The 26,275-nt window shown below is 46.7% G+C and overlaps 1 protein-coding gene across 1 annotated transcript; it reads left to right on the top strand.

The window, feature by feature from the left end:
• The first annotated feature begins 2,334 nt into the window (after window positions 1-2,334).
• LOC8038315 (carnitine O-acetyltransferase) lies at window positions 2,335-25,755 on the top strand. The gene is made up of 4 exons (XM_040220490.3): window positions 2,335-2,447; window positions 5,555-5,753; window positions 9,971-10,108; window positions 25,513-25,755. Exons 1-4 carry the CDS (start codon window positions 2,398-2,400, stop codon window positions 25,753-25,755), a joined length of 630 nt encoding a protein of 209 aa, XP_040076424.1. The 5' UTR covers window positions 2,335-2,397.
• The last annotated feature ends 520 nt before the right edge of the window (window positions 25,756-26,275 follow it).

Below are 26,275 nucleotides of genomic sequence, written 5' to 3'. Positions count from 1 at the left end.
CAAGCCATAATGTCTCTCTTTGCACCTGCGAAAAGGGAATCATAGCTGGACACTCGGCGAGAATGTCGGCGAGATTTATGACTGCCACCATTGGCCAGCGCCGCTCTTGTCCTTGGCGCTGGCCAATCGCGGCAGTCATAAATCTCGCCGACTTTCTTGCCGAATGTCCAGCTTAGAGCCCCTGAGTGAGCGTCGTTGTGCGGTCATGTATCACGACTACGTGATGCAAGTCGATGACCCCAGGCTAGCAGCGGGACCGCACTGGGTATATTACTTATCTACAGTTGAGGCACGATACGGCCAATGAATGGGGCTGACTCACATCCGGCTTTCTAAACAAACACACAACATAATTACCGAAATATTTAGTACTGGAAAGTGATCATGGGACAATTTGACGCTGCATGCAGTGGCGCCATTGTTCTGCCAACTTCAGTAATATACATAGCAGGAGAAACCGGTGTGTCGTTTCAGTTCATTGTAGGACGAGAAGGACACACGGGAATCATGTTCGTCCACTCGCCCATGGACAGCTCGCTCGTGGCTACCCTCTTAGATCACTGCTACGATTACATGTGAGTTTGTTACCGGAATGCTTTTGCAACACTTGACTGTATGTTTAAGGTATCGTGGATAAAGAATAATCTCGCGCTCGAAATTGGTCACGTGGTCGAGCCTTAAGTGGTCCTGTGAACTCCAGCCCTGTAACCTCACGCAAAAAGTTGTCGAGGTGACTAACCAGTAAACATAAAGGCCGGTTCTCACATGCAGCGAAGCGCTGTTGTAGCGCTCCTCACGTGCCGTCAGCTACTTATCGTCTGCCATGAGCAACAGTTTTGACGGTGCGATACAAAGCTGGTGAACGCTTTCATTAGCACGCGCTTAGCGCGAGGTAAGCGCTTTGCTTGTAGCGCTCCGCTGCATGTGGGAACAGGCCTTAATAGTGTGCGTGATCATGGTCAGCATTCAAACGAGTCAGAAATAGACCACGCCATACCTTAACTTCACGCATTTATTTCTTTATTTCCTACTCAAGACGTTAGCCGTTTCGCGTATCGGGAGTTCAAGTATCTCGGTAATATTTAATAAAGTATATAACAAGAGGGTAAAGGTAGTGTGTAGAAGAATAGGTTAGATTTGAACTTTCTTGTGACCATTACTCCAATGCACGACTTACCTAGGAATGCCTATCTGATTATTTTGTTATCAAAATGTACTTTGTTCTTCTGCCACTTTTCTCTTTTATCTACTTTATCAAAGCTTGCGGCATGAACGAGTCATTTCCAGAAAAGAAGCTTATAAAGGTATGCGCTGATTATTTCAGGAAAAGCAGAGAACACTTTGATCCTTCTGGCGTCGTTATGGACGAGATCCCCAGGAGGCTGCAGTTCGAACTGTCTTCGGAAATGATGCAAGACATCGATAACGCAAAACACTTTCACTCAAGGTGACTCAAATCTACAACTAAATGTTTTTTATGCTACTGAGGGAAAGGGGGAGATGATAGAGCGCGGGGGCGTCAAAGCGTCGAGCTCCTGTTGAAATGATTAGTGGATACTGGTAGGCGCAGAGCTAGCTGCCTTTTCGTATACCGACTGTGTCTACGTGGTATCGCTTTATTTTCCTCTCTCTTCCTTTTCCCCCTCCTTTTCGACGCCGCCCACACGGCGGCAGCTCCGAAACCGGCCGCCGCCACCGCCACTTCGAGATTCTTGAAGGTTTTGCGGTACAAAAGTATATCTCGTAAAAGCATTCCGAAAAAGCACACATCAAAAGGACATCTCCTAGAAGCTATTCCACTGAAAGCAAAACTTTCGAATATATGCTTTAGGAAAGCAAGTAGTCGAAAGCACATTGACCAAAAGTAAATCTGCTAAAGCCGGTCTTTCAATGACGAAACACCTGCGCTGTTGATCGCAACACACTTCATGTGGTCGTTCGAAATTTTTCCGGTTTTATTTTGTTCTATCAGCGTCAAGATGGCCGACAATCGTCAATGAAATTTTTCAGTTCGCTCGATTTTTTGATGCACGTGGAGGCTATACATTGTACACCATGCAAGCATTTCGTGGTTCTAGGTGGACGCTGGCGTAAACGTAAAAGTACCGAAGTAACTCCCTCCCTTGTATTTTATGTCAGGGAGTGTTAGGCAAAGGTGAGGTGAAACATTTTGAGTAGTAGTAAGCGTTGAAGGAGAACGAATTGAATTCAAGAACGTATGACCGACGCAGAACGCGGAGTTAAAGTTTGACGGGTCCCGAACCGGAAGTTTGGAAAAGTGCAGGAAGGGAGCCCAACGTGTCATGCATTTTAAATATTTTCAGGTTGAGAGAGGACATCGACCAAGTGATCTACAAGTTTCCGGACTACGGCAAGGATTTCATCAAGTCACTCGGAATGAGTCCAGATAGCTACGTGCAGATGGCGTTTCAGCTGGCATATTATAAGTACGTGTCTATCCTCTTTGTTGAGCTCATTGGGGCACTTCTGTTAACAGAGTCCTGCTCGCAGATTTTTTCCATGTTGTGCAAACACTGGTGTTTACACACTTGCTATGCTTATTGGACGCAAAGAAAACTTATCTTAGCGAGTCGCCGTATGTTTCTCCTCTTTAGCATTTTCTGTTCTCAAGACTTGCCATTGAAAATTTCAGCGAAATTGATGGCACCTGCCGGATAAAACAGAAAGCTGCCACGGCAGGCTCGCATGAATCAGAGTTGTACAGCACCTGGAGATCTAAAGATGAAGCTGTGAAAGTAGGTTAAAAAAGATGTGCTAAACCGCCAATTCTCGGCGTCAAGTACTTTGCGCCACGCTATCAAGGCTTGCCTTGAGAGCGTGGTTTGTTCAAGCACGCCTTGCTTACCCCTGTGCTTTAATTAAATCCGTCAAAGCTATAGCTGCGCGATCGGATGCGAATCAGACGCAAGACGAAGCTGAGTTCTCTCAAGGCAGCGTGGGGCTCCAGCTCTGTGGAAGCTACGTTATAGCCTAGGGTGCCTTCATGTGCGCTTTGCTTAGGGTGATGGCAACTGGCCATTTTGTTTCGGACGCTTATTTTTATTTTTTTGTTCTGAAGCGCGTGAAAGAGCATGTTTCTGCACGCGCTCGTGGCGCTGACTGTGCCAGAGCCATATTTCGTTTTCCGCGATTTTTTTTGTATTTTCGCTGTGAGCGCGTGCTGTAGGCATGGCATCACCCTAACCAAAAAGACATTGGGGCACTCTACGCTTGCCTAGAAAGCGTAGAACAAAACTTCTTCTGGCTGGTACCATTTTAATCCCTCGTACATATCGCGTGCTTCGCTCACTTTCCCAAGCAACGCGCTTGCTGGGGTGCTAAAATCGCAAGTTGAGTTGTGAGTTTGTAAACATTGAGATAATACGTAGACGTTCAGTCCCTCTGTGTGTTCACATTTTATCGTTTCTGATTTCTTTATCAGCACGCTCATTTCTTACTACTTTTTCAAAATGCACTAGAAAAAGTTTTGAAGTTGTTTGTGAAGGGCACTACAAGCAACATAAAAAAAATACTCAAAAACAGTGCAATGCTATCCATCTTAGGGTGCGATGATAGCTATTCGTATAACAACCGAGCACCCAGGGGCTGTTTCAGTACTGCACTCTCTGTGCGTTTTGTTTGTATTTTAAATATATCGACCCCCCCCCCCAAAAAAAAAAAAAAAAAAAATTTTTTGTGTGTGTGTCGGCGGAGGTTACGGTTACGTGTGTGTCTCAGAGCCCTTCTACATTGCCGACTCCAACCGGGCAAATTTTCAGCAATCTTTCAAAGCTTCTTGTTTTGGAAGCCGGGGGTTACAATCGTTTTTACGCGAGCACCAACAAAAATTTGGGTTTATTAGGGCGACTTCCTACACAAGTGACGCTGTCCTCTTATAGCGATTGTTAATGTCAGCTGTGAGAGGATACAGGCTTTGCGTTATCATTAGCGGCTTCCCCTCTACCGTTTTTCAAAGCAGCCTTCAAAGTGACTGTTGTTTATTAATAAAAAGAGGGTCGTTTAACCAAGCCTCCATTGGGCATCAAAACTACGGTCCATAATTAGGACTTGGTTGGACGTTCTTTTCTTAATTACTGTTCTCTCAATCAAACAGATTGCTGTCAAACGTTCATGTTCAAGTCTGTTGATCATTGCAATATAAAATGTTTGCTTTCTTTACCAATATAAATTTACCCGCTGTTTTCGTTAGGCATCATAGCGCATTAGAAACGCTCGCTTCTGTTCGTTAGAAAAGAGTACCTGCGTGTTCGATAATTTACCCTCTCTAGTCTTTCCTCGTGGAAATTAGAGATCCCCGCGTGTTCTGCCTTTTTATTAGGCACATAACTGCTAATAGATGGCATTGGTTTCGGAAAACACAGCTGTCATATGTAGGATATGAAGCATCAGTAGCACCTACGTTCGAAAAATGCGATATACTCGAAGCTTGGTATGTTTTCCGCTGTACGGTGTATTTCACATCCGATTTGCTCTTTCTTTACAGCTGTGCGTCAAAGCGTAGACACGTGGGAGTATAAATTACAGGGTTTGTTTGGCCAGCCGCCAGTGAACTGCCAGTACCCGGCATTTGAAATGCAAGTCTCAGAAAGACTTTTTCTTGGAGTCTTTAGTGATTTACCTGAACAATTCAGTGCCGCATTGCTGGAATCGAGCACCCAAGTGTGTGCCTTTAGAAAGTGCTCTCCCTTCGCGAGTAATTGTCCAACAAAATCAGTTTACAGAGAAAAGTATGAGTTTGCGAGTCTATTTGCCTCGGACAGCGCGGCAGAAAACGCGATATGGAGTTTGGTTCGTGCGGCTAAGTACTTGTCATGGCGCACGTAGAATTCGAAACAAACTCCTTGCTTTTCCATGTCACCTGTTGGACGCTGTAAAATAATCATTAGTCGATCTTCAACGCATTTTGACCACGGTGCCTCGAACGCATTACCGACTGGTGTGTTTAACGTTTCCTCAAATACGGTCCCTCCATGTTTGCCCGATGAGATCGTATACGTCCGAAACGCTCCTGGCGGTGTCACAGTAGTGGAGGTGGATTCGATCAGACGCCTGTTCTGCTCCAGGTTCCAGCCGCTAACAGTTCACGGAAGCTTCATAAGCCGGAAGTTGAACGTGGCGACGACAGCGACACTCGCCTTCGCTCGTACTTTCTGCCGGAAGTTTTGCAACCAACCAACCGCTAGGATCGCGACGTCCGCGACAAGATGACACGCCGGCTCCTGTGGCATAATCTGTTGCCACTTTCCGACCGCTTTCGATGCATGCGCGGTACATGGCGGTTAACACAGCAGTCGAAGACGCGCTTCAGGCACCGTAATTTGCATCTGAAATTCACTATAAAGTCACTTACGAAATGAGAGCGGAACGGTGTGTTTTCGGAACGCCCGGCATCCAGCACGCGTTCCATGCCTAGTAGTAGAACAACGATCCCAAATTAGAGTAACAAATACCTACGATAGAGTTTTACCGCGGAAATAAACTGTACTATAGGCATTCCGTGCAGAACCTGAAAAAATTACAATGATGTTTCCAGAATGAACAAGGCTCCGGGTTTGTTACACGAAAGTGTTTCTTTACGTAACTTCCTTTACGGTCGAACGGAAGGGGTCCGGGGATCCTCGACAGAAAGCCTGTCCTTCTGCAAGGTCTTCGAAAGTCCGTCTGCCGGCATGGAAGAAAAAGAGATCAGCCTCAGAAGAGCAGTGACGAAGCACAAACGCGATGTTGCTCTTGTAAGTCGGACTTTTATACCCACATGAAGACTTTAATATGTACTTACATAAAAGGGAAACAAATAATTTCGAAAGTTGCGTGCCATTGATAGGAGCTCTGCATTATGACGAAACCTCCAGCACCGTTTTGTGTGCGTCGTTCCGGTTTATCTAGGACAGTGGTTCTAAACCATTGATGTTTCGCGGGCCCCTTGTGGACCGGCAAATATGATAAAAGACCCCGTTTGTGGTGAAAGGGAGGGAATGGTTTAGGTTAATTATGATAACGAGTTAATAAACGAATAAAACTAAGCGCTAGTGTAAAGTACACTTCTCTGATTGGCATACACGTGAGAAAACCCACCCAAAAATTTAATCGTTCCATGTCAATATAAAAAAAAAAAGTTTCATTGCCGGGCTTGCCTGATGAGGCAGCTTCTTGGACCCTTTGAGTGCCTTCGCGTACCCCAAGGAATCAGCGGACCCCCATTTGAGAACCACTGAACTTGGAGATGAAAACTCAAGATAGAAGCCACAGTCAAACAACCACTCGCAGGTTCTGTGGGGATACAGTACTAAAACGGGCCATATTTTGTTTTAAACGTATGTTTAATGCAACAAATAAGAGTCACACCGCTGGAAAAAGTATTATTAAATGACATATACACTTTCGGCGAAAGCGAAATTTCAAGCATCTGTAGACTTGCCAGTTTGACCATGTCACTGGCGCAGCATTTTGTTGGCTATCGAGAAAGAGCGTAGCCTCGAGAACTTGTTAAAAGGAGCTTGCAAAAACAAAAAAAGTTTCAAGGTCTGTGCGGGGCTGTGGCTTGGTGAAGTGCATTTCTAATGTAAATGAATACATGTTCCTAGGGTTGGACTTGACTTACTACAAATGACATCTGCAATAACTTGCTTTGATCAGCTTAATACTTTAGCCCTCGTGACAAGTTCAGATATTGTTTCAGTGTTCCTTCATGTGTTCGGATTTACAAAACTGCAAACGTCAAGTATAATAACTATACCATATATACATATCGTCATGCAATTTGTATTTTGTTCATTTTTTTTTCTTGCTCGGCAACGACACCCTTTTAACTTCCCCATACAAAGTTTCCGACCGAGGCTTCTTCAGTGAATTTCTTTGTGGTTGTTTGAATGTTAGATTAAAGAATGATACCTCACGGGGTGCGAAATTGTGACACAATTCTGATGGTTGTTTTCCAGGAGAATTTTAGGGAAGCGCTTTAGAAGGGGCTGGTTTGAGCAAGTGGCTTTAAAATATGTATTTCTCTCGCAGGTATCCCTGTGTTCTCCTACGGAATTTCGCGCGCACTTGTGGCATCAATAGTGCTGCACACAACTTACAATATAGAGAACAGAAACACTGTGTTTGTGTTTGCTGAAAAATGCAAGAATAACAATAATACAGGGCGTGTGATTTTCATTCGGACAAGTTAATATAGAATATCTGTAAAGAACACACTAATGCAGTTTTTGCAGGTGGATTATACGGCCTAGGGAATATGATATAGACTGCTAATCTTCCGAATAAGTCTGAATATTTACTCAAATGTATTAATTAACTTTCTAAATAGTGAAAATAAACGTGTGGTTTTAGTTAGAAACTTGCTGAGCATCTTCAAAGACACCTAAATCAGTCAATTTTACGACTTGAACCACGTGGGAAACACGGGGGTGCAGCAGATTTACACTTCGTGCAGCAAGCGTAAAGCTGACGGCGGGGAAACGCGAATGATTAGATTAACGTTAGCTTTTTCTTATCTGTAGGTAGCTTTGTGCCTGCTACATGATTGGTAACTTTGACGCACCCCCCCCCCCTCCCCCCCGTTTCCTACGTGGTTCGAGTCGTTCTAAGATTGACCGATTTAGTTGTCTTTGAGGATACTCAGCAAGTTTATAATTAAAACCGCACGTTTATTTTGACTAATTAAGAAGTTAATTATTATTTTTGTTCATTATCGGACTTATCGCGAAGATGAGTAGCCTATAAAATGTCCCCCTAGCCGTAAAACTAACCCGCACACACTATCCGCGTATATTTTTGCAGATTTTTTGAAATAAACCCGTTTGAATTAAAATAAAACTCCCCGTATATATTTATCTATATTAGGGTTATATTTAGCAGTCAATAATATATATAATTACAATTCGAATTATAATCCTTCTTGCACACGAAACTGGTCAAATCGATGAAAGCGCCATAATGTTTGTTGACTTCCCTTCCCAAGCTACCCGTAATAGAGAGTTTTAGTAGATCGTTCCGATACCTCCGATAGCCCCGATAACGATACTATGCATGCACAAGGGAGGCGGTGGCGGAGTATAGGGTATCGTTATCGGAGTCATGGGAACGATCTACTAAAACTCTCTAATGATACCTCACCATTTCGATACCACGCCATTCCGATAAGAAAAAAACAACAAAAACAAACATCGAAGTGACGTTTTTGAACAACATTTCTGAGTAGTGAAAGCGGACCTAGTACTCAGCGATGAAATCGAAAGTTGTGACATACGAACGAAAGTTTGGAATCTCCCCTTTCCAGGGAGCACACTTGACGGCGGTCCACTACCGGCGTCGGTGCACTATCATCCACATGCCGTCAGATATGATGTAATGGCGGACGTCGAGCCATCAGACTCTTGACTCTTTTTCCAAGATACAGGAACATCTAAAGGGTACACAGTTTGTGTCCGACGGCGAGGTTACTGATGCAGCGTGGCCGTCGGTGTCGGCAACAGCTTCCCTGAATCATCTACGACGGCACGCGGAGAGTGGTGCACCCACTGATCTCAATGACAATTGCTGGATCGCGTTTGCCCGCTCTGCGAATGCGGTCACTGGCGGCCATCTTTAGGTAGAGTTATATTACCTTTAGCCAAGGTACTATCGGGGAAAAATGAAATGCGAACAGAGGAGCGCGTGGCTCGCGGTACAGGCTGCGCCGCCTGGAAGTGAACATAGGGGCGAGGGTGCGTGGCCTACTTCGATGTGTTCACGCCCCTCGATTGGTGCTCCCCCAGCTTCGGCAGTGCGCCTCTCAGTGCGCTGAAAGCTGTCACCGCTATCTTTGCCTGCTCGGCGAGTGCGGCGAGCTTCTTTGCACCGCACGCGCTGAGCCAGCAAAGATAGAGGTGATAGTTTTCAGCGCACTAAGAGGGGCACTGCTGAAGCTTGGGGAACGCAGAGGGAGGGGCGTGAACACGTCGGAGTAGGCCACGCACCCTCGCTCCTAGGCTCACTTCCAGGCGGCGCAGCCTGTACCGCGAGCCACGCGCTCCTCTGTTCGCATTTCATTTTTCCCCGATAGTACAGCTCCTGCAGCCACTGTAATCCATCCATGACAGACAGCGTTTTGGCAGGTGTGGTGGCAGGCTGCCGTCAAAATAGGGTGGATGATATTTCGTGCTTGATTGAAATTGTTTGACGAAACATGTTTTTGAAACCCAGCGTGAACGGTAGCGCGATCTTTGAGGACCCGGTGAAAGTTTCTCAAAATCGCAGCACCGGGGGAAAAGCAGCACAGCTCGCATCGAAAGTCGCATCAAAATTAGCATAAAAAGCAGACGCTGGTACGGAGTCTGCTTTCGATGCGAGCTGCGCTGCTTTCCCCCGGTGCTGCGCTTTCGTACAACTTTCTCCGGGTCCTCAAAGATGAGGCTACCGTTCACGCCGGGTTTCAAGAATCTGCGTCGTCGAACTACTTGAATCAAGCACGAAATATCTCCCACGGCACAGTGTACTAGATCCGCGGCTAATTTATGGCACCCGGCCGCCATTGCGCTGTCCGCCATATTACTAAGATGGCTAGAGATGATATAACTCTACCTAAAGATGGCCGCCAGTGACCGCATTTCGGTCCATAGGCGGGGCTGGTCAAACGCGATCCAGGAAACAGACATAGAGATCAGTTGGTGCACCGGAAGCCGAAGTGCACCGCCGCCGGTAGAGACTATATATACAGTCCCTGCCAGCTTACCAAATGCATGAACCTCATTATCTTAGCGCAGCCAATGAAATGGCGGCGATCGCCGATAAGGACGCCCGAGAGCGAATCACAGGGTAGGAAGTGTGAACACAATAAGTCACCTCGTGCGTTTCTCAAGCTATCGGAGCAACTATAGTAAATATTTAAGTTCGATCTTGAAAGCCGTAGCAGGGGCAAACGCGGGATAACTCGCCATTGTTGATTTTTTTTTCTCTCACACAAAAGGCGATTAGCGGCCTTGGCATCGACCGTTTACTTTTTGGATTGAAGATGATCGCAATGGAAAACGGAATGCCGCTGCCTGCACTATTCAAGGATCCAGCATTCGACCTGTCCAGGAGGTTCAGGATCAAAACGACTCAGGTGGGCGAGCATGACATTGCAGATTTCGTATAGTCTTCAGAAGATATACATAAACATTGACGGCGACCTTCGTCTCTAAAAGTCCTATACGATTCATGAAATTCAGTTGAAGGGATACTGAACCGATATCTTGGGTGGAAACTGTTGGTCGTATCGGCATTTACAGTGGCGCACCAATTAGTTATGACTCATAAGAACGATTTTGTATTTATAGACTTTAAAACAGTCGGACTTTTGGACGCATAAAGCCTTCAGTTGCTGTCCTCATCCTATGAAATCTACAGGTTCACATCTCTTACCGTTATAAAAACTCAATCCATCCTCCCTGGTCGAAACTGAAAACCGGAACAATAGTTTTTGTCGTGGTTCATAAGTACATTGGCCCATTGTACTGAACGAACGTTGACGGTAGAAACAAAAACTTTCCTTCGTAAATAAAAAAAAATATATTTTTTTTGCAAAACTATTATAGCTTTTTCTATACTGTCAAAGCCTGGCAGACCGCCATGAGACGCGGCCGCCGAAAGTGCAAGGTAGAGGGACAGACAACGGATGAGAGGAGAGCCATGTAACGGGTGCCCCGCTGCGGCGAGATGCCGAAACACACTTCTCCCGAGCGATGGAATGTCCGCTCGTTCTCCTCGCGTTCCTCGCGCTACCGCTTCTTTTCTCGTCGGGTTTGAAAACAATGTTTCGGGTCCTCGCCGCTGCAAAAGCTGTGCGCTGAATACCAGATTCCTCGAGAAATGCTCTGTGCTACCAGATCCTCGCGCTCCAAATCTGCAACCGGGCACTCGATGGCTCCGACGTCGAACTACCAGGCTTTGTAAGTATAGAGGAGGCTATGCCACTATGCCGACTATACTCCGTTTCACTTTAAGTGTCAGTGAGACCGAAGCTAGAAGCACGAGCATGTGGCCCTGAACAATGCTTGCTCTGCACGAGCGCGCGTACTTGGTAGGGACGCTGAAAGCCCGGAGCCAACGTTACTAGAACCCTCAGTTGGGAAACTCACCGTTGAAACCTGGGCCGCTGGCGTCCACCAAGACCGAGCTAAATACGACAACAGCGCCACTCTTTAGTTAAAACAAAAGTTGCTTTACATAGCTACTGCGAGATGGCCCTGCGAGATGGCGCCACCGGCCCTGGCCCAACTCGACGTCAGTGTTGCCAGATTGGGCTATATATAGCCAAATTGGGCTACATTTTTTTCTAGTTGGCGTCAAAATTTCGTGGTTGGCTATGTGGCTATTTTTGGGCTATTCTTAAGGATGCGGCGAACTCTTGGCGAACCTCAGGTTCGAGGTCGAACTTTGAGGTTCGACTAGTTCATTTTCGAACTTCTAATCAGTTCCGAAAAAAAATTGTTTCTCTTTCGGCTAGTCTAGAGGAAAGAGATGAAGGAGAAAGGCTTCACACTTCGGGGTTTTCACAATGCGCAGGGAAGCAGGGGCGGATGCAGGAATTTCCTGAGGGGGGGGGGGGGGGGGGGGGGGGTCAGGTGTTGGTCAGCGTGCCATATGTTTAGGAACTGTTCCCCTCTCCTTCGTTTTACGCCCTAAATTTTACGCATGCAGAAATCAAGAGGGGGGTCAGGACATCCGGACCCCCCCTCTAAATCTGCCCCTGCAGAGAAGCAATGCTTGCAGAGTTTAAGCGCTCTCCCCACAGCGCAGTGGAACAAATAAAACAAACATATTGCACTATTCCCACAGGCCCGGTAGCGCGTCTTCTTCCCGGACCTAGACTGAACTCTCCAAACGCTGATTTGGTGCGCAATGTAAAAATTCTTAGGCATCGCTCACCCCAAGAAAGGACAACACAATCAAAAATAGCGTAAACTGGAACGGGGGGACACACGAGTTCTACACAAAGAAAAATAGACGGGTCCTTAGATATTAGGGGTTCTGGTTTAAACTCCCAGTGTTCTCTGCTTCTGTATTTTGTTATTTTAGTGTTTTTCCAGGGCTTCACAAATCAGCTGTGTTCGTGTGTTTGGTACTTCTGAGGTCCTACGAATTCATCCATCTGAAGCTTTTTTTTAATTAACAAGTGACATAATGCACACAAAAAGCGGCGTATTTGAGGTTTGAAAAAGAACACGTAACGTATTTTGTATGTGTGTAAAAAATTTTCAATAAAAGGCTTAAAAATCATTGTTTTTAGATTTGGCTATTTGGGCTATATCTTTTTTATGGCTTTGGCTATATTTGGGCTATACCTCTCAGCCGTTTGGCGGTTTTTTGGTGGGACCATCTGGCAACACTGCTCGACGTGTCGTTCCCGGAGTGGACGCTACGGGAGAAATGGCGGCGTTGCGATCGCCATTAGCTTGATTCTCGAGTACGGATCGGAGCCACTTTTTTAAAGCCGGCTCTGTGGCAGTTTCCCAACTGAGTGGCTCTAGTAACGCTGCTCGGAGCTCTCTCTTGTGGCTTCTTCTACGCTTACAGTTAAAGGACTAAAGGGAAACAAAGTGATGATTTACCTGTGATTTACAAACTTTATTCGTGAAATATCATGCTCTTTTTTGGCCTAATATTTTGCCATTGTGACCTCGAAATTTGGATTCTTTCGGATAAATCCGAATTGTCGAACATTCGGATTCGAATTGTCGAACGTTCTGAGCATGCGCTCTAAACAGCACCCACGAATATGACGTCCAGTGAATACCCCTATACTCCGTTTACTTTTAAGAGGGGGCGCACCTCAGAGCCCCATAAAGAATACATGAGGTTTTTCACCAAATTAAAAAAAATTCTCACATAATAAAGGTTGCGCGGATCTTCTTGAAAATTTTGGCTTTAAAGACATTGAGTCATTATCGAGACACTAAGCGCAGCAAATGTTTCATCATAAATTTAATTACATTCTTTAAAAAATCATGAAAATGGTCAAAATTGGCTAATTCGGCACTCTTGCGTTCGGAGCGAATTTACAAAATTATATAAATTCAAACATAAGAGGTATTGCGCTTAGTGTCTTCTAAATTTATTACGGAATCGAATAATATTCAAATTATTCATGTAAATCGATTTGTTCCGTAACTACAGCAAATATAAAGAACCAAGGTGTCGGTGCTTGTTTTCGTCGTTTTTAAGGTACCTCTCTCTCCCGTGCGGTGGCGCTCGCTGTCCACGAAATGCGAAATCGTCCGTTCGGAGATCGGCCGGATCGGCACTGTGCGAGGTGTTCTTCCGCGGCCGTATTCCGCGCCCGTATCCTGTTTCATTCTGCACGCCGAGGCGTCAGTGTGCGTGTCTTGCCTTCCTGGTTCTCGCTGGGTAGGTCTCCGTGTTTTCGCAAGTGGCAAATTCACCTTGGAGCTATGGGTCGAAGACAACCGTCCTGTGGCAAGCGGACCGCGAGGTGTTCCACAACCTCGCGGTCCGTCAACGCGTTGTGCTTGTTTCTACTTTTTTTTTTTCTTTTAAAAACGGGCTTTTTTTTTTTTACGCAAAGTTTTATTTTATCGTTATCCTTCACACAAACGTCCTTCGGCCTTGGGCTCGTGGAAATCGAGGATGAAGCGTGCACAGAGTAGATCGTTGTTTGCCTCCTTTTTATTTTTCACGGACGTCCTGTGACCTCCGTACGGTTCGTGGTCACCGCAATCTAACGCGGGGAAAAACGGGTCGCCTGCTCTGTAGTCAGGGTATTCCCAGGGGAGGGTGATAACTCGCTGTTCTTCTGGAAATTCACATATCACCCAAAAAGGTGACATGGGTAATGATTACGGTATGTTTTTTCCGGTGTTTATTTTTGAGCGAAAATCGGTGCATGTTTTTCGGTGCTTATTTTTTAATCACCAGTGTATTATGGGTTGAACGTCTTGTGATGACGCTAAAAAGCGTTGATAACCAAAGAAAAATGCGATTGGACAAGAACATTTCAAATTTCCAATTCTATTCACATATCCATTACGCTCTTCTCGTGGGAGCATCTATCCTGACGAAAAATGCCTAAGTCATTGAGCTGTGAACTCATACTCAGTGTACAATCTTTCGGCCTAGAGAGGTATTGCGCACGCTCGAACGCGCTTTACAGCCCAGTAGACGAAGTTGGTGGCACCCAGAAAGCGAGTTTTTGAATGGTCTGTAGTAGGCAAAAGAAACAAATAACAATCAACGCATATCAGCTCTTCAAGCGAAGAGGCGCGTTTCTAAGGTCAATGGTTCCGGACGGCACTAATGTTGTTGGCGTTGTCGTAAGGTGACGTCAGTTCATACGAACTGACGTCATCTTACGTGATCACGTGACACAAACACGTCATCTTACATGATCTCGTTACACGAAATGACGTGATCTTACGTGATAACGCTGCACGAAATGACGCCATCTTACGTGACCACGTAACACGTCATCTTGTAAGTCAACCTCTCCCCACAGCAGCGCGCTCCGCGCTTTCCGGGCCTGGGCAGTGCTGTAGTCGAAAGCAAGCTCCCTATGGCAAGCGAAAGCTTCTGAAGTCTCACATTGAGAATACTCGCAAGCGACCGTCTGTGGAAGCTTCGCACGTTGAGGTTTTTGTTGAGATCGAGCCATCGTGTTCCATTAACTATAGTTTGAGTTATCGTTGAATAAAGCCCTAAAAAATATGAATGTAGTTGGTGTAGACATCAAGATCTAATCAAAAATGCGGTTTGACGTCGTTTAATTAACGTGTATATACAAGTGTAGAAAAAAATGAGTTATTTGTGCATAGATGTTTAAAAAAGTGTTTATTATTCGACACAGGACTTTGGGAGAAGGATGTGTTCCGATTTTTCTTCATGAGCGCAAATATACCTGACGCAAAAAATAGTGACGATTTCATCGTCCCAGTGGTGAGCAGGTGATTTCTTGCTCGAAACAATGATGCCATTTCATAAACCAAGTTCTGTGACATATGCTTTTTCAATGCCTGGTCACTATTTTGTAAACCTTTCAGTCCAAACGAGTATACTTATGTTTGTTTTTGTTAGCTTAGGAGGGAATCACAGAGCCTATCTTTCTGTCTTCCTCTACAGACGTACAGAGTTATACCGCAACACGCATCTGTGGAGCACACAGAGCTATCGCTCTCCTCTTGGCGGTACAGTAGCAGACGACACAACGCAGCTCCGTAGTCTATCGAGGGCACGGCTAGCCGCGGCCCGTAGCGCGACCGTTCAGACTAGGGAAATGGTTTTGAAGAACCGAGAAATGGTATCTTGTGTACAATAATCACATGTCGTTAGTATACTAGTATTCTACTTGCTAAGCCAAATAAATATTTGCAGCTTGTGAGAATATGTTTGCGTGACGATTTACCGTTCACACTCCTGACGGATGTTAGCGAATCCTTCATGTTCGTGGCTCGCAGTTATCGGTACCCCCTCGGAGTGACTTCACCATATATATTTTTTTCTTGCTTGCAGGACATCATAAAAATCACAAACACGCGAAAAAAAAAAATCTTATGAGTACGCGTGATTTTGAGCTTCGCAGCTCTAAAGATGCCCGGTAAATGTCGTCCAGCTTGGGAAGAAACTAATCCTTTTTGTTGGAGTTTGACTATCGTATGCTGGCAGCTCGTTTCCGGTCTGTTTTGTCTATACTCCGTTTCACCGTAATTTGGCAACCCTCAGTCAGAGCTGCTGTGAGGGAATCACAGTCGCGGAGCAAAGCACGTGACCGCTACTTTTAGGAGCTGTACTATGGCACCTGCAGCGCGTCTCCGACTGGTGTGTTTAGCGTCTTATGCTGGCCATACATCAAAAATGGTCCCGAAGTGCAACAAATGACGTCACAGAAGACGGAGTGCCACGCTGTTGCATCTCGCGATCCTGGCAATTCATCGTAGAAATGCTGGCGAAAACCACGAGGGAACACGAGTGTCGCTGTCGTCATGGCGTCCCAACGAAAAGCAATTATACAATTTCGATGTTTTTGTAATTCGGTAATTTAAATTACTGTATACAGTTTTTAAGAAAGTAAAGACATCATAACCAAATAGGAACTTCCGTGCTAAAACATGCAGTGCAAAGTGAAGACAACTACTATATTTTTTTTTTCTTGATGTCCACAAAATAAAAGGCTATGCACCATCGATCCTACCGGTTTTTTTTGTTGTTTTTTTCGCACATTATGTGATGTCCTTAACACGAAAGTACCGACGTAAAAGCGCTGTAGAGACGATATAAAAACAAAAATTCAAATGAATCGAGCTTTGTAGTGGAACGGAAAAAAATAAATAATTAACGACTTTTACGGTAAACACTTCACCTCTAAGTAGAACTTCAAAAAAGTGACGGTTACGCGCTTTCATGCCCATTTCGACAAAGTTGGTAGAACGATGTATTGCATCTTGTGAATAGACATGTGGAGCAGCATGTTTATGTTAGAGGCATTGTGTGTAATCGCTGCGCAGTACCTGCCAAAAGAAGATATTATTTGGGCACAGTCTCAACCGTTTCCGTCTGTGTGTGCTACGAATACAGCAGCTCTTTTCGTAGAAGAAGTGATGAGAAAATGGCGTGCCCTTGATGATACGATTGTGATTATGAAATAAAATTTTTAATCAGCCAATAATTGCGACCTGTCCGGTCGCCTGGAACCCCGACAACAACTATCGTTCTCTGGAAAGTTCATTCTAATATTTACACGTTTTGTGGAGTTCATCGAGCGAATAAGAATGTTCCAACAATGAGCTAAACCTACACGAGTTCCCGAATCCAACACGGCGCTTTTGAATTTTAGCGCCTTAGATAGTTCTGCGAACAGTGCATACTTCTGTGCAAATATTCGTCTAACAGTTTTGCAACGTTGGAAAGCATCGGAATGATTCAGAATCACTGCGGAGTTGATACTCGGGAAGATAAGACGGGCACTTGGGAGAAACGGACCGTGGCATTTGAGACAGGGGCACAACCGGGGGACAAACGTGCTACAATCGCATACCCTTCCAAGGTCATCGCTTGGGCGACCGCGCGCGCGCCCAAGAAACCTTTACGGTGTTTGTGGAGAATAACATAGAGGACGAAAACAGGACGACACGTTTCTCCAACTGGCAGCATACATTTATTTTGACGCCCGTCACCGAACGCGACAGTCACCGCGCAGAGTTGGAAGGGTTGAGGAGGACAGAGAAGGAAGGGAGGGTGGGGGTGGAGAGAGGATGGAGATGGAGGGAAAGAGAAACATGTTTTTAGCCGGCAGCGCACGCCGAAGTCAAAAAAAAGGGGGGGGGGGGGGGGTAATAAGGGAAGTGACCTTGAGGGGGGAAGGGCGACCCTACTTCAAAGGCGCCTACGTTTGTCGCAACTCCGGACGCAGAAAGGAAACGTCGGCGTCGGAGAGACAAAGCGATGGGGACCCGATGTTTTGCGGTGAATGGCGCATAGCGAAGGCTTCGATAATCTCGCGGCCGTATCTTGACCTGTGTGTGCCCACTGTCGTGGTGGCCGGAAACTCTGGTTCGCAGGAGGGGCACGAACCGACGTGCTGGGCAATTGGGTGCAGGGAATGGAGGGATGGGTTGGAAGCCGCCTGTTGTACCTCGTTGGCGTGCTCCCTTAGGCGGTCGTTTAGACATCGGCCTGTCTGGCCGATGTATTGCGCGCCGCACCCGAGCGGGATCGAGTAGACGCTGGCCTGTCTGCAAGGAACGAACTTGGTGGCGTGTTTTTTGGAGCACGGCTTTGGGACGGTTGGGTTGTTGACCTTCCTGCAGAGCGAGGAGAGCCTGAGGCGACATGAAAAGAACACCTGCGTGTCATGTCGGAGTGCTAACGATTTGATTCTGTGGGAGACGTTGTGCACGTATGGAATGCACGCGAAGCGGGATGCGCGTGGCCTGCTCTTAGGTTGTGTGCCGGAGGCCTGGGCTGTCATAATGCGTTTTAATCGGGTCTCAAGTAAGTCTTTTGGGTAGCCCGCTTTGACGAGGCGGGTGAGCTGTAGGGAGCAGCTCGTCGAGATTAAGTGAGAGCATGACTTGGATCGGGATGAGGTTAGGAGGTTATGAACGATTCCGCTTTTGACGTTTTTTGAATGGTTGCTGTGGAAGGGAAGCACTGGTTTGCAAGATCTTTGCTGGAAGGACCAGCAAATGCCGGAATCCTTGGGGTGAAGGCGAAGATCCAAGAACTGTAGTCCGTTCTGTGTGGGGGCCTCGCTGGTAAATTTTAGACCGAACGAATTATCTGAGAATATCTGCTCAATATTTTTAGGATCTGAGGTGGCTTGGTGAACGATAAGGTAGTCATCCACATATCGGAAGACGGAAGTGCCCTGGGCGAGAGTTGTGAGGGCCTCGGAAACACGCCTATCGACGAAGAACAAGTAGATCTCACTCAAGATGGGGGCGAGGCACGAGCCGATGCAAACCCCTGTCTTCTGGGCGTAGATTCTTCCCTCGTGCTCCACTAGGGTTGAGCGTAGGTAGAGGTCGATGAGGTCCAGAAACCCCGACACGGAGATCCCCGCTGAGTTCTGGAACCTGACCGCGCCGTGGAGGTGTATGGCCTCGCTGATGAAACAGAGCATGGTGGGGATATCTAGGCTATAATACATGTCGACTATATCAAGTGAGAAAACGGCGACGGTGCTCTGGGCGGAATGGAGTTCCTCTAGGGGCTTTATCAAGGCTGAGGAGTTGTCAATGCGGAAGGGGTGAGGGAGATCAAGGACTGAGAGTTGCTTTTGTAGAAACAAGGCCAAGGGTCTCTGCCAGCAGCCTTTTTCAGAGATAATGCTGCGGAGTGGAATGTCTGGTTTATGGGTTTTGGCCGAGAAAAAGATAGAAAGGTATTGCTGAGAAGGCAGGCTGATTAAGCTCTTAAGAGAGGGAAGGTTCAGAGAGTCGCAGAGGGCTTTGGCCTCGGATCGAAGTGAGCCAGAAGGCCGGGCCCTGAGGGGCCTGAAATTCTTACATAGGGCGGCCGACGTCTTCTGGTCCAGCTGGTCCCTGTCAAGGACCACGAAGATTCCCCCCTTGTCTGCCTCGAGGAGCCTAAGGTCCGCCTGGCGGAACTCCTCGATGACCGTTCGGGCCATGTTCCCAGTGGTGGATCCGCCTCCGTGGAAGCGGACGGTCCTGGAGCCGGCGCTGACAAAATCCTGGCGGTTGGCCTCCGGGATCTTCGAGGCCACCTCGTGCACCGCTGCCAGGTTGTCGACCCTTGAAACCGGAAGCTCCGGAGCGAACTTCGGTCCTTGTGACAGGAAGGCCTCGGTGGCCTGCGAGAGCTTGACTTTCGAGATGTTAATGGGTGGTTCGAGCTGCAGCTTGGGGTGTTGTGCCATCCTGGTCTTCAGGCCCCGGAGGAACTGAACCCAGGACATCTCCAGGAGGTGAGCCGCCGACTCCCTGAGGAACCGGTAAGGGGGCTGGGAAGCGAAGCCGACCCCCAGGTGCTTTGACATGGTGGTGGGGAGCAGAGCCTGCATGAGGCGAACTTCCGATGACACCTCCTCTCGCGCGATCTGGGTGATCTTGTAGTGGGCAGGCCAGCTGCTTGACTGAAATCCGAAGACGCCTCTGATGTCCTCGTGGAACAGTTTCTTGCGGAGACACAGGCCCAAAACCCCGAGCCTCTATGTTATTCTCCACAAACACCGTAACTTAACCAGCACGCTCCATTTCCACGAAAGAAACCTTTCTTTTCTTCTTTTTAGGGGTGGTGGGGGGGAGAGGGGAGGGGAGTGGTGTAGGCGCTGATTGTCTTCCTCCTTTGTGGCTTTTGACAGACGCACAACGAGACTGGCAGAACAAGCGCATGATTCTTTTCTTTCGATGGAGGCGTTCTGTCTGTGTATGCGAACATGATTTTTTTCCCCTTTTAGTAGTTAGTTGTTCTTGCCTTGACTCGGGTCCCAGTGGGTGCGTTGTCGTTGTATGGCCACTATTTTTTTATTTTTTTTTTTTTAGTTTATGGTAGTTTTTGCGCTGATGGGGTATCAAGGTAGACAAAAAGAAAAAAGAAATAAAATAGCGCCTCGACAAAAAAAAAAAAAAAAAGTTGTTGCGATCAGGAACGTTTTTAAAGCGATTTTAGGAGCCTGCAGTGTTACCACAGGTGCAGGATTGAGAGCGTAACCCACGCACTTGAAGAGAAGGGGAAGCTCTCGTCTTATTGGAACTCTCTTTTACGGGTTTCCACGTCGCGATTGTCCTTCAAAATCAACTGTCATTCATTTCTCGCTCGTGGCTTCGAAGTACTGGATGCCACGACTCGAGCCACAATAGTTTTGCGAAATCAAGGTTTCGCTGAAAGGGATAACTCTCACGTACAGTTCGACGCGCAATACCTTTGCCGTATTGACTCGCGAGAGATGCCCCCAACACGGCTGAGTATGGCGCTTCTCCAGACCTAACATCTAAATTTTGTTGCCTTACCTGTTACTATTTCGCGCCCATTTTGAGCCATATCAAAATGAAAGCGCATGATGAAATAAAAATGACACTCGTTTTCCGCTCGATGGAAATTTCACGCCAGCTCACTGTCTTTGCTGGTACCTTGAGCGTTTACCAGCAATGCGAAAAATTAAAAAAAAACAAAAACAAAAACACGTACGATGGCATCCCTTGCACACTCATTACTTCTATAACACTGAGCCACCTCGTATCCTTTTGTTTTTCTTTCATGCTACTAATTTCTTTGTGGGCGGCATTACGGCTGTTACGACGCTAAGTCTGTCTGCCCTTCGAATTTGAACTTAGGCTCAGATCAGGGACGAACCAGTTTAAATCGGGAAAATATAATTAACACTGTAGCAAAGTAAATCTATCATATCGATCGGAAATACGATTTAGCACATTCCATCTGAACACATATTGTGCACAGCGAATGCAATAGCGAGTCAGCGTGCAAAACGCCGCCACACTGAGCTACCATAACATGTCAGCGATTTTTGCATAGCACCGAGCACACGAAAAGAGAAAACAGTTATTCATTCACATAAACGAAGCAAATTTATTTAAAGCCCGGACACTCCGTACGTCCAATCTAGCTAAGCTTATCAATAGACTCGACCATGTCATTTGTCGAAACGGATAAAAGACGTTGGCAAAAATGATTAGACTGAATAAGTGAATCTAACGCACGTATTTTACCAACCGACGGTCGCGCGCCTTCAATACTCTTTCCAATTGTCATTGCGCACCTTGGACACACTTTGGGGAGCAATGCATATTTACATCGCCGCCCGAGGTCTCCATTGAACGTGTAGTGCTGACCCAAATAAAATGCTAACCTGACTTTCAATCGCTCACCGCAAAGGACGATTTCGAACAGGCGGTACTGTAGGTCACTTGAGATAAAAAAAGAAAAGAAGAAAAACAAGCTATAGAAACGAGCGTCGTAAAAAAGGGGACCGGCATTTTTATTCCTACCTCCGAACAGAAACGAGCGCCACCCACTGCATCACACAGCGCAGAGGCCGGACTCGGCCACCGCGCGTACATACCAAGCGCGCGCGAGGGAAGGAGAAACTTCCTCCGCCGGGAGAACACGGCACATTTCAGGATCTATTTCACGCAGCGGATAACGCGGGCCTTTTCACACCTCGATACTGGCGCCATCTAGAAGTTGCGCGTTCAACCACGTTTCGAGCCGCGCGCCATCTGGTGGCTGAAACGGACGAATAAATAGAGGTACCGCGCCCTCTTAAGCTGACACTACAGCCAATGCCACAGGCACGAGAGCTTGGGGACGCTGCTTAGAAGTGCTCTTCCACAGAACGAGCACTAGCACTAGAAATGCACGTCTCAAAGCCAGGAGCGCGGGCTAGCTCGCGATTCAGGAGTCAAAGAAAGAATAAAAACACTTAGGGACAAGGACAGTACAGTTCTTTCAACTAGCAACACACATTTACTGGTGTCTCCTTCAATAGTGCATGCTTGAGAAGAAACTCGCTGCTTGAAAAAACCTTACAGGGTCGAATTCAGACGGTTTGAAGGTGGGACATGGACAAGACATACAAAGCTCAAAATATAAGAGACAAAGATGAAAGAGCGTGTTGGTGAAAATACAGGAGTCAAAGAAAGAATACAAACACTTAGGGACAAGGACAGTACAGTTCTTTCAACTAGCAACACACATTTACTGGTGTCTCCTTCAATAGTGCATGCTTGAGAAGAAACTCGCGATTGTAGCTTTGGCTGCCAGACTCAACTTAAAGGCCTACGTACACTTCCCGCTTTCCACTTTTGCACACCTTCTTTTTTCCTATATCCTCTCCACTTTTTTACCTTGCCCCAACTTGACTTGCTTGACTCCCCCTTGCAGCCTAGGAGAGATGAGCACTAAGAGGATTATCTTCCCTGAAGAAAACCGAGGTTGTAAGTCGGCCTTTAAGGGTGAACAAGGTATAGCGTGTACCAAGTAAAAGGCCTAAACTGCTGCCATTGGCTACCCTACACCCCGTACACCTGCGACCCGTCGGCGTCGTCCTCGTCGTCGTCGTCGTCGTATGCTCAGAACGATGCTTGAGGCCACATTTTTTGGGTATTTCAGAAGATGCGAACAGCTTTGATCGGTCCACCAGACATCCATGCCGACACCTTGCACTCTCTCTTAGCCTTTGTGCTTGAGTCGGGCCTGGAGGCGCAAATCAAGCTTTCTCTTTGTGTGTTGAATGCGTCATGTGGCAGGGCGTCGAGGCCTTGTACCCATCGACCCACTCTTGCTTATTTTTCTTTCCTGTTTTTCTGACGGTGTAAACGTGTCTTACTACTCGGAAACAGAATCGGTGTATAGGTCACTCGATATCGATTTCCGCGTTGATTTTGTTGGGGAAACGTAATCGGTGTGTAGATCACGTGACGTTAGGTCACCATGGCATAAATTGGCATCATGTGACTTAAGCACCAATTCAGTTACCCCACTTAATTCAGCGGGGAGTGGACGTATGGATGGACGACGGACGGACAAAATTTTGAGACTGGGGGCACCGTTAACTAGTATTTTATGCTTTAAAAAATGAAAGACGTTTACAATGCCCTGTAACGCTGAATAAGAGCACAGCTCTTGAGCGGAAAGGGGGGGGGGGGGGGGGGGGGAGGTGCGGAGAGGAGTGTATGCTCCTTCTCCTCATCCGTGCCCTCCCCCCTCCTCTCCTGGTCGCCTCTCATTTAGCGGGTAATTTTCGCAAAATTTCCCACTAAATTTAGTGGAAAAAATTTCCCGCTAAATTTAGAGCGGAAATTTAGCGGGGAAACTTTTCTGTTCAATTTAGTGGGGAAATTTTTTCACCAGATTTAGCGGGGGAATTTCCAGCTAAATATAGTGGGGAAAATTTTCCGCTAAATTTAGCGGGTAAATTTCTCCGCAAACGTTAGCAGAAAAAATTCCCCGCTAAATTTAATGGAATATTGTCCCCGCTAAAATTAGCGGCGCAATTTTTCTGCTGAATTTAGCGGTAAATTTACCCATAATGCAATTCACGAGTGACGTCCCTCAGGACCTTCGTGACGTCGCACGTGACATCACGTGCGACGTTATTATTTGAAATGTCCCGTAATGCAACGCGCGGTTACGCCGAAGCCGACACCGACGGTGACACCGCTCAAGCCGGAAACGGGCGCCTAAGAGCTGCGCTCTAAAATAAACGTACCTTAACCCAACAAATGTAGTCAGGTATGTGTGTGCGTGTAGGCGTGGTGAAGAGATTGAGAAGGGAGGAGAGAGGCCGATTGTGTACGCGCACGGGGCGGGAGACATGTAATGTGCAGCATATTTTGAGATGCGCTGGGTTGGTTGTATTCGTGGTTCCTGATCGCTTGCCCCAGCCAATGGGCGTGAGGCTTACACCAGCCAATGGGAGAAAGGCGCTAACCGCGAGGCTCACTCTCATCGGCTGGAGTCACCATCGCTCGACGTCGTCCCATTAGCTGGCGTTATTTGGTCACGCTGAAGACGTTTCGCCGTCATTTTGATGACTACACGTGACAGCCGTTTGCCTAAATTGGCGGTGACCGGATGTCTCACCTTCCAAATTTAGCAGATCATGGTTTGCGTGACGGTTTTGCGTGACGCTCTTTCGCAAACGTTGCGATGGTATCTCAGAAACACCTCCGTACACCGTGCATATCTCATACACCATATAACACGTCCTGAATTAAAAAAAAGAAATAAGAATGAAAAATTATCTATTGGTGGATCCTTAGGGAAAGCGTTAGCATGATCTTTGGCGAACGCCACAGACGTCCCCCCTTGGGAAACGCTACCGCTGACTGCTTCACTTTTCTGTTTTGACTTTCTCTTTTGCTTCCTAAATTTTTTGTTGCCTCTTTGTAGCTTCGTCACAAAGTCAGTGTCCGCGTTTCCCAAAAGGGGACGTGCGTGGCGTTTCCAAAGGTCATGCTAACGCATTCCCTAAGAATCCACAAATGGATCTTCCCTTAATCTTTTTGCCGCCTACGTGGACCAGGGCTAGTGCTTGGTTCACACTCCATTTTCTAGTACAAGCCAAGGCATACGCGCTCCGCACACCTACAAGTTAAAGCACGCTCCAGCATCCGAGCCCGTATTGGCTTCCGCCTCGTGACGTCAACTCCTTCTCGCCCTTCCCCTTCCCTACTGTCCTCCTCTCTACGCGACGCGCTTCCTTTTTGTTCGCAGGCGGACGCTGTCAGCTCTTCCCTGTCATATGGGTACTATTGCTAATGCATTAAAACATAGTTGTAATGAGTACACTCTACTAAAAGGTATGTGAGTTCACTTTCCCGCAGAACACGCAGACATCCAATCAGAGCGAACAATGCTAGAAGGATCTCAGCGAATAACAAAACTAAACATATGATTATAAAAAAAAATGACGTGCACAGAGTCAATGAATATTGTCACAAATGACAATTGATAAGGCAACGAAAACTGAAGCAAACTAAACGTTTAGTAGGGCGAACTTGTGCCCAAAACAATATTGAAAAAGGCTTGCGTCACAGGCGTTGATGGCGGCGAAACAGCATGATCGAACGCTGGGGCAAGACTGACCCCGGCTCGCGACGCGGAGCCCCTATGTACTTTCTACACGTGTGGGCTTTTGGGACATTCGGCGTTGAACGTTCGGTGCGTAGAACATTCCTAACTCGATAATACGACAGGGTTCTCGAACCTACGAGAACAATCAATGGAAAGAACAAATAAAATAAGCGCTCGCTTCCAGGAATCGAACGTGGGGCCTCCGCGCGAAGCACGGTAACTATTCGGCCACGCACTAGCTCGTTCGGCGACGCGCGAGGCAATAAATGACGTATTATATTTTTTCCTTGTGTCCATGCACACGTGACATAAAAAAAGTCGCCTTCTCAGTTTTGCAATTTGCTGGGATGAGTCTATTGTTAGCCCCGATTAGCTGTATTCGTGCTCTGCAGGAAAGTGATTTCGCAGACTTCTCTTTTAAAGCGTGTGCCTTGATCTGAAATGTATTACTATTTCCAGGTCTCCGCTCGGTGCGACGGCGTCATGATAGTCGGCCCAGTGTTTCCCGACGGCTACTTTGTTCTGTACAACATGCGGTCGGATTCCGTCAACTTCGGGGTGTCCAGCTTCGGCAGCTGCTCGACGACGTCTGCCGCGGAGTTTAGGAACGCTCTCAAAGAGAGCCTCATTCAGATGCACGACTGCGTGCTTCATTCGCAGACCCACTTGGGGATAAAAGTACGCGTACAAGATCCCTGTTAATGCATCAATGCCTGAAAATGGATTTGTTTTTCTAAATAGACTCGCATTTAGCGAGAAATGTATACGTTTTTTTCGGTGGTTAAAACCTCAAGGATAGTAGGATTGCGAAGCTGTTATAAAGGGCTTGGACAATACCATATGTCTGGCCGTCTTCTTTACCGCACATCATTCTGAGAACCAATCACAATGCTCTACAAATGAAGTCTATAACGGGATACTTAACACGATGTCGGACGATGTTACGTCGTACTTGAGTGTTTCTATTAGAAAGCAAACCATAACAGTAACGGTGCGCAACGCTGTGAAAGCTACGTGCAGTGAAAAAAAGAAAAGCCACCATTTTACAAATTTACGCTGGGGGACAAGAGCGACGTACGCGATACACAAAAGGGGTTCCTGGTAAAAAGGAACTTCCTTCTTTCCCACATTTCCAACTGCTTAGGTTACAATACTGTAAAACCCTTAATTTTTACGAGCCCTTAATGTTCGCGAATTTTCCGAATTGAAAAAAGTCGCGAAA

Source organism: Ixodes scapularis, unplaced genomic scaffold (assembly GCF_016920785.2).
Source record: "Ixodes scapularis isolate PalLabHiFi unplaced genomic scaffold, ASM1692078v2 PGA_scaffold3__209_contigs__length_174095766, whole genome shotgun sequence".
Classification (NCBI taxonomy): Eukaryota; Metazoa; Arthropoda; class Arachnida; order Ixodida; family Ixodidae; genus Ixodes; species Ixodes scapularis.
Note: the sequence above shows the minus strand (reverse complement) of the source record. Positions and strands in the feature narration are given on the sequence as shown.